The following is a 7675-nucleotide window of genomic DNA, read 5'->3' on the forward strand; positions in this document are numbered from 1 at the left end:
TTTGTCTTTATATCTATCACATGCATAACCGATAAAAAATTATTATTATAAATTTGGATTTATTTGAATCATGTTCCAAAAAATAACCAATTTTAATTTAATGAGATGAAAAAAATACTCATAATTTTGCAGGACCAAAAATATATTTTAACATTCCATAATCAATTCGGATAATTTCTAAGTCCGACAAAACTTACATACAGTTGCATAAGTGTTGTTGTCCAATTAAAAATAATATACATGATTTGATTTGTTAATGTAATTTTTTTTTTGTGTATTATCGAGACAGTTTTAATTTTAATTAAAGAACAACACTTACAACACCTATGGAACTGTACATATATTTTTTTCTTTTTTAAGTCTAGTAATTCGTATTGTTAAAAATGCTAGTATAATATATACACGCGTCTTCTAGTTTATAAAATGCAAATCCACGTCTTCTATAAAGAGACCGAGACCCTTTTTCTGTATATGATAAATGCAAATAAACAAGTGAATTGTATGAATGCACTAACTTATAACGAGGGCATGTGGGTTGAGCATCAAATTCATTGGTGGATTTGTCCTACAAAACACTTGTTTACTTGAGAATTTATTGGGAAGGTTAATGGAAATTGCATCCATGATGATGGTGGTCCACATTTTAGATTTTGACAACTTAGACGTGGGTCATTATTGGGGTCAGAAAATTTCTTCTCTGAAAGGATCACATTAGTCAAACAAAAAGTACACTTTGCTACGTAGATCTCTTTCCATTACATAGCTAAAACAATTTTGTCATTCTTTAACGGATTAGCTTTTTTGAAACCTATCACGAAAAATTCTAAACCGGACGATCCAAAAAAAAAAAAGGACCGTAACCTTTTGTTTTTTGGTGTAACAAATTATTAAGACAACATCATTCTTGTTAACATTATGTGAATTGAAATTATTCCTTTAAGAATAAACATTGACTGAAACTGAATAAATGTTGCTCAATGAGACGTGCTCGAATCAGAATGAAACAAAAGGAAAAAGAAGTTTAGGCATCAGGTACAAATAATGACTTACTGGTAAAAGCCAACAAAGCAGTTTAAGTAGCGTGGTTCCTTTTTTCCTTTTTGTTGCAACTTATTCATAAAAACAAAATTGAAAACAACAACATAAATTTCACTCATTAGCTGCAATGATTCTCATCAAAGTTGGCTGCTATAAGAAAATAATAGGGTGGTTAAGAACTCAAGATAAACGAATAAGATAATTAACACGGGGTACAAATATTCCCTTGGTTTATCTCAATTGTGTTAAAGAATAAGTCAAACACCTTGGTTAGAATCTTCAAATCCTGCAAAAATAACAAAGGCAAGAAAATTAGTGAAGTAAAACTATTAGTTGTTACTTCACTGAGTCATAGCACAAGTTAATTTTAGTTACATTATCATTTTTTTGTTGTTGTTTAATCCGAGGTATTCTCTAGCCAAGAGTCAGAGACTAATATATCAGAATACTAAGATTTATACTAGAGACTAACCTCTCATTCATGAGAATTGAGAATAAATGCTGTATATTTTCTTTGATCCACATAGCCATTATTCTACCAATAAGGCTGTGAGCCGCAAATATCCATAGTGCAAGACCACAAACTCTGCAGCTGCAACAAGGTGTATGGAGAAGGTTTAGTAGTTATAGAAAGAAAAAAGACAGAGAAACCGAGAAAAAGAAAGAGGGGCAAAGGACAACCTTGTTTGAAAGTGAGGATAACAGAATGTCTCGATCATCATTGTGGCTGGCAATTGCTCACTCACTGTATTGCCTACCTAAAAGAGGAGGGGCCCCAAGTCAAGTATAGGATAAGGCTTGCATGACATTTCAACTAGAAACTTTATTAGGAAGAACGACATGGTCAAATCCATTACTGTCAAGAAATATTTGAAATATTTATAGCATCAACTTCTGCAGACTCAAATTAATAGCCAAGAACAGACAATATAAGTACTTATTCCTTGAAATGAATCTTGTGGTTAGAAATGTCTACTTATTTGGTGAAAGTAGGTACGGCTAGACCTGAACTATTTGGTCAATTAGCAATTAACTAATTAATTTTGAAGACAAAGACCAGTTAGTAGTCCTGTGCATATTGGATCTTGGCCTTCATTGAATTTTGAAGTTGTAGGAAATAGAATTAATGGCAAATCCGAGTTTGATTTTCTGTAAGCTAAATTCTAAAGGATGATCGAACAGGGTAGAGAATATTTATGGGAATTTTCTTGTTGAGGTGAATTACCTTGTGTTATACACTAAACTGTTTCAGTTCCCTCAAATAGCCTAGTTGATCTCATGGAATAAGAATTATAGACAATTAGGCATTCATCAAAAGTAGTTCAAATCAGTGTAGCCGTAACCATGTGAATGTGGAAACAACTCTTCTACTTCAATCCTGGAACTGGAGCTTTTCTTTATTTGGTTACAGCTAACAGACTCAACCTCTGCCAAGAACATGCTATACACTGGCCGATGATCAGAAAATCTTGACTCCCCACGAACGTATGATAATTGGTGAAGGCCCCTTCCATACCACAAGATACGATCACACCTTCATGAATAGAGATTATTTTACGTAAATAATGATCCAGGACATTTCATTTGGCAATAGTATCATTTATTTGCGCACCCCCCCTCCCCACTCTTTTCCAGTAATATTTTTCACTTCATTGATTCAAACAAGAAGTTATTTGCAAGAAAGAAGACTACCATGCTGGAGTTCTTCTCTTTTGTTTTGAGTGTCTGTCATCACCTGCATATCTGTCTGAATTGTTTGAATACTTATAAGTGGGAGGGAAATATATTTTCCCTTCATTCCATCCTTCAAAGACTCGACCTTGCCTCTGCTCTATACACAACTGAAAGAAAAAGATATCAAATGGTCAGGTACAACTTAGAAGCAATATGAGAAAGGAGCAAAGATTAATCAGAATTACTTGTAAAGGGACCAAAATAGTAACATACCTGGTCATTCTCTAACAAAGTCTTCCAATCATGCATCTCAACAAGAGCTTTTGCTGCACGGTAAGAAATGGCTATCCGATAATTTAAATCCCCCAGCCAAATTATTCGGCTACACCAGTTAAACCAAAAGTTTAGTTCTTAACTAGGGTACAAGTTAGCACTTAGTAGTAAATTTTATTTAAATTCACAATGTCCAAGTATCAGATGCATGGTATAGATCACATTCAGTAGAGATGAGGGGCTTACTCATGTTCCAGAATTGTCTGAGGAGAATACTCACCACCGATGTCTAGGACAGGGGGAAACCTTGTCTTTCTGAGAATCTCCATTACATCTGAATTTCTCCGTAACTCGTCACCATCCTTTTGTCCAGAAGTCAAATGACTACAAATGAAGCAAAAGCTTGTTTGGTGCAATGACATACTAATTGATATTGATCCCTGGAAAATCCAACAGAATGAAATGGTCTCCTTCCCTAGTTCATTATAAACTTTGCTATTGAAATAGATTGTCAAATGTACCTTGTTTCCAAGATATCCCATCAAGCCTCTGCCAACACAAGACACTTTCATGTTGTGAACATCATCTCTTATATCACTCTTCACCCAAACAGTTAGAAATACCCCAACCATTTGCTTACTAGCAACCAAGCAATATCTTGAGTGTCCTGTGTGTCTATCACTGTCTTCTGTAGAGAAACAACCGCCATATGACATTGGTGAATATTGTGCTGTAATTGGGGAGTCACCAGTGCCATTTTCTTCATCTGAGGAACCCCATCGATAATTGGGATCATAGTCGCTCGTTCTGTGACCAAACATCACTCTATCACAGACACTGAGACGGCGATCAAGGCAGGCTTGGGGCATTAGCATATCATTATCGATTCTCATACTACGACTCAAGGATTGGAAGGATCTTCGTTGAAAGAAAGAAGTTGCCTTCTGCCTCATTGATCCCTCAAAATCGGCATCTAGCTCTACAATAGGATTAGGGAGGGGCGAAGGAGTGTGGCATCCGCCATTTGTTCCAGGAAGGCTGTTCAGGGTCCTCCTAATAAGGGCTAGCCATTTTCTTGCAGGACCATTGTCTTCTGTTCCCAAAACATTACCCGCATTAAGAGGTACAATTTCTTGAAACCTGAGGCCAAGTGAATGCAAAATATTTCAGTGAACTTTTGCATAAGTAAAGGAGATTGAACATTATATAGTCAGCAATTTACCCAAGAACATAGATATCAGCAGGTGGAGATGTGTGAAGCCAGTCTTCAAGACTCAAATAACATGGAGGTGACTTCCCTGCTACATTCCAAGTGGCAGCAAAGATTCTGAATCCAAAAGGGAGAAACGAAGCTCAAAAGAATAAAAATTCTTAAATTTCATTGCAATAGTAACAGCCAGGATAATGAAATACAATACACAGCTACATGAAGCATACCGCATACCTATAGTTATACACATCTGTAACCTGAGCTTCATCAAGGTCATTCTTACCTCTTCCTCTTCGCATTCTGTCTGAGTACCATCTGCTTGATCTCTCTATGTATCAAAATAGAGATTACACATCGGAGATTACTAGATTAGTAGAAACCAAAACTATAGAAAATGAAAAAGAAACAAAGAATAAGAATAAGAAGAAAGAACAAATAGATTTCCAAAATTACGACAAAAAAGCGTGGTCTAAATTTCTTTTGATCTTTTATATAGTAGAAGGATTTGAAAACGTGTGCTCCTAAGAGATATGAAGATGAAGAAGATGCTGAACCTGATTTGCTTTTCCTGATGGTGCATGCCTCCCTTTCTGAATAGTTGCTGCTACACTCTTCATCAACACCTGAAAAAGGAAAGCCATAAAGTTAACAAAGCTGTGCTCTTTTGACGATCATTTTATCATCCTACAAAATCAAAACAAAAAAAAAAAGCAGAATTATTTTGTATACAAAAAGGGTAGAATTAGAAACCATGGAACAAGGAAAACAACAAAGGGTAGATCCTGTGCTGCAAGTAGCATACCCATGGAAACAGACAAGAAAAAAAAATTATTTTAGTGCACACAAAAATTAGTTGAACTAGAAGCAGAAAAAATGCCCTTTTCGGTTTTAAAACAAAAGTTAAGATTATTCCCTATTAGATAGCCCTAGAATGTAGATTACATCAAAGTGATGGGAAAAATTGAAGAATCACCTTGGGAGAGAACCTCATCTGAGTGAAAATCCTCAGCTTTGTTCTTGATATTGAACCACTTCTTGACCAATGATTTTGACCAAGAAAGCTTGAACAAGAAAAACAGGGTAAGCAATGCCAATCCCAGAAAATCAAATGCAAATGAATTTTGAAGGAGAGCTGGCATTTCTCAAACCTTGCTCTTCTTCGAGTTCTCATCTCTCATTGTTGGGACAAAGCTCACAACTTCATGAAGCTTTCTCTATTCACGGATACAAAGGTTCTGAATTGATGTCACACTGTCTATTGTTCCTTCTTTCAATCAAAGCTCCTTAGTACTTACTTTCATGAACGAACTGTGTGAGGACTGAGTGTTAAGTTAGAAGACAATTTTCTGTCTCAGAACAGGACAACCTTAATTTCTGTTGAGTTTCATGTTTTGGTTTATATGTCTCTCCATTCAAACAGATGAAAAAAAGGAGGGAAAAATGGCTTAGGTGATGAAAGCAATGTGACGAGGCTGAAGAATATGCAGAAGTAAGAAAGGATTAAGTGCTGCCCCAGTTGTGAAGTTTAAGGTTATGAGGGTAGAGAGGGTGAAGTACCGAGGAAGAAAAAGAAGACAAGGTAGAAACATGTAGAGAGAGAGAGAGAGTGGAGAAACCTCGTTGAGGTAACAGAGAGGAAAACAGCGAATTTGAAGAGAGGCAAGTTTGTTTGGCTCTCCCTCGAGGCCTTTTACTTACAGCAAATCCAACTATCCAAGGCCTACCTCACCCACCTAAGCTCACACACACAACCTCTAACTATCAACTATGGTTGCTTATATATTGTTAATGGTCTCATTCCTTCACACCCAAACACTGTTTAGTCAAATGGTTCAACATGATGCACAACTATAAATCCTCTTGTACAATAATCTTTCTTTTCTTATAAAAAAATAAAATTAATAACACATTTTCTATTATACTCTTTTATACTGATTTTTTTATTAATTAAAATTTATTAAAAATAATAAAATCTTGTGAAACCCACATCATATTTATAACCTACCTAGTCATTCTTTTATTAGTTCTTACATTCGCTCATAAATACTCAATATAAAAAGTATAACAAATATATCCCGCCGTTAACTTCCGTCTGTCACCGTTAATAAAATAGTCAACGTGACACAAAAGAACAAATTTGTCACTGAAATGATTGTCAAGGTGACTATCTCTAATTACCAGCAAACATATTTATAATAATATTTTTTTGACTTTTCATATTCTCACTCCGTTGACAAACAAAAGATGAAAATATAAAATTTAGTTCCCGAAAGTATAAAAAGTGGGACAAATATATCCGAACGTTAGATTGCGACTTATTATTATAATTTTGAAAAAATTATAATGACTACGACAAAATTTTGGGGAAGCTATATCACACTGGTAAGTGTTTGTTTTTATTATATATTTTTAAGTTTCATCCATGGTTGAGACATGCATAAAATATTATCAATAGAAGTGAATTTTTATTGTTTTGGCGAATTCTTCTTACTTTTCTTCAACTACAAAAAAAAAAATCAATCATTTGGTTGTTAACTCTTAAATAAAAGTTATCAACATAATTTATTTAATTGTTTTTTTAATAAATTTTTTATAATAAAATAAGAATGTCTATTGGTATATGCAATGACATCAAATTACAAATTATAATAAAAGTTTGTTGATTTTTAATTTTTTTAAATCATACACAATTATTTTTTATTGATTGATCATTTAAAAAATCATAACCTTTAAAAAAATCATTCCAAAGGAGGTGAGTGTTTTTTTTACAAATTAAAAGTGTCATTTCAATTGCAATTTTTCCTAAAAATTATTCATGGACTTAATTTAAGTATAATGCTTTACAATAAACATTTTTTTACTTGAACCTTTCATCAAGCATGAGAGTGTCAAAAAATTATTTATAGTTTATAAAATGAGTATTTTTTTTTCTAGACTCAATTTAATTTAGAGTTTGTTAAAAAAAATTTCACAATCATTATAATTTTTTTTCAAATTATAATAATTAGTCACAATTTACTATTAACGTTTTGATATATTTGTCGTAATTTTTACAATTTTTGGGATTAAATTTTGTATTTTCATCTTTCAGGGACACATTTGTCACTGAAGTGAGTAAAAGAAAAGTTAAAAAAATATTATATGACAAATATGTCTCTATGCTGGCAATTAGAGATGATCACGTTGGCCATCATTTCAATGATAAATTTGTGTCTCTCTCTCATGTAGACTATTTTATTAACGGTGATGGATGAAAGTTAATGACAAGATATATTTGTTGCACTTTTTACACTTTTGGAGACTAAATTTTATATTTTCATCTTTTAGAGACGTATTTGTCAACGAATTACACATTCAAAAACAAAAGTGATTATTTACCCTACATTATAAAATATTCGTTTCCAACCCAACATAATTTCACACGTTCAATTAAACATATAGTTGCACATTTGATTCTAAGATATAAAAGAGTATCTATTT

At 33.4% G+C, this 7675-nt stretch overlaps 1 protein-coding gene across 14 annotated transcripts; it reads right to left on the minus strand.

Moving 5' to 3' along the window:
- Positions 1–949: 949 nt before the first annotated feature.
- Positions 950–5981, minus strand: LOC114400713 (type I inositol polyphosphate 5-phosphatase 4-like). 14 transcript variants are annotated; one of them, XR_003663992.1, is made up of 13 exons: positions 5344–5981; positions 5169–5256; positions 4750–4818; positions 4430–4523; positions 4208–4312; positions 3507–4125; positions 3232–3425; positions 2986–3094; positions 2731–2879; positions 2264–2572; positions 1720–1894; positions 1511–1630; positions 950–1324 (listed from the first exon to the last, which is right to left on the minus strand). XR_003663992.1 is itself a non-coding variant. In XM_028363313.1 (13 exons), exons 1-13 carry the CDS (start codon positions 5371–5373, stop codon positions 1318–1320), a joined length of 1770 nt encoding a protein of 589 aa, XP_028219114.1. In that variant the 5' UTR covers positions 5374–5981; the 3' UTR covers positions 950–1317. The 14 variants fall into 14 exon arrangements, 8 of the variants coding, with proteins under 8 accessions (XP_028219114.1, XP_028219112.1, XP_028219111.1 ...); XM_028363313.1 differs by having other exon boundaries at positions 1720–1792; positions 2382–2572; positions 4208–4283; positions 4479–4523; XM_028363311.1 differs by having other exon boundaries at positions 1720–1792; positions 2382–2572; positions 4208–4283.
- Positions 5982–7675: the final 1694 nt, after the last annotated feature.

Source organism: Glycine soja, chromosome 19 (genome assembly GCF_004193775.1).
Source record: "Glycine soja cultivar W05 chromosome 19, ASM419377v2, whole genome shotgun sequence".
Taxonomy (NCBI): Eukaryota; Viridiplantae; Streptophyta; class Magnoliopsida; order Fabales; family Fabaceae; genus Glycine; species Glycine soja.

Bases quoted from the DNA above. Each gene is read 5' to 3' on its own strand.
- LOC114400713 (XM_028363309.1), bottom strand. From the start codon at position 5,373: ATGAGAGATGAGAACTCGAAGAAGAGCAAG. The intron at 5,257-5,343 runs GTTTGAGAAATG...TTCTTGTTCAAG, and splicing joins AGAACTCGAAGAAGAGCAAG to CTTTCTTGGTCAAAATCATT. The intron at 1,631-1,719 runs GTTGTCCTTTGC...ACCTTGTTGCAG, and splicing joins TATCCTCACTTTCAAACAAG to CTGCAGAGTTTGTGGTCTTG.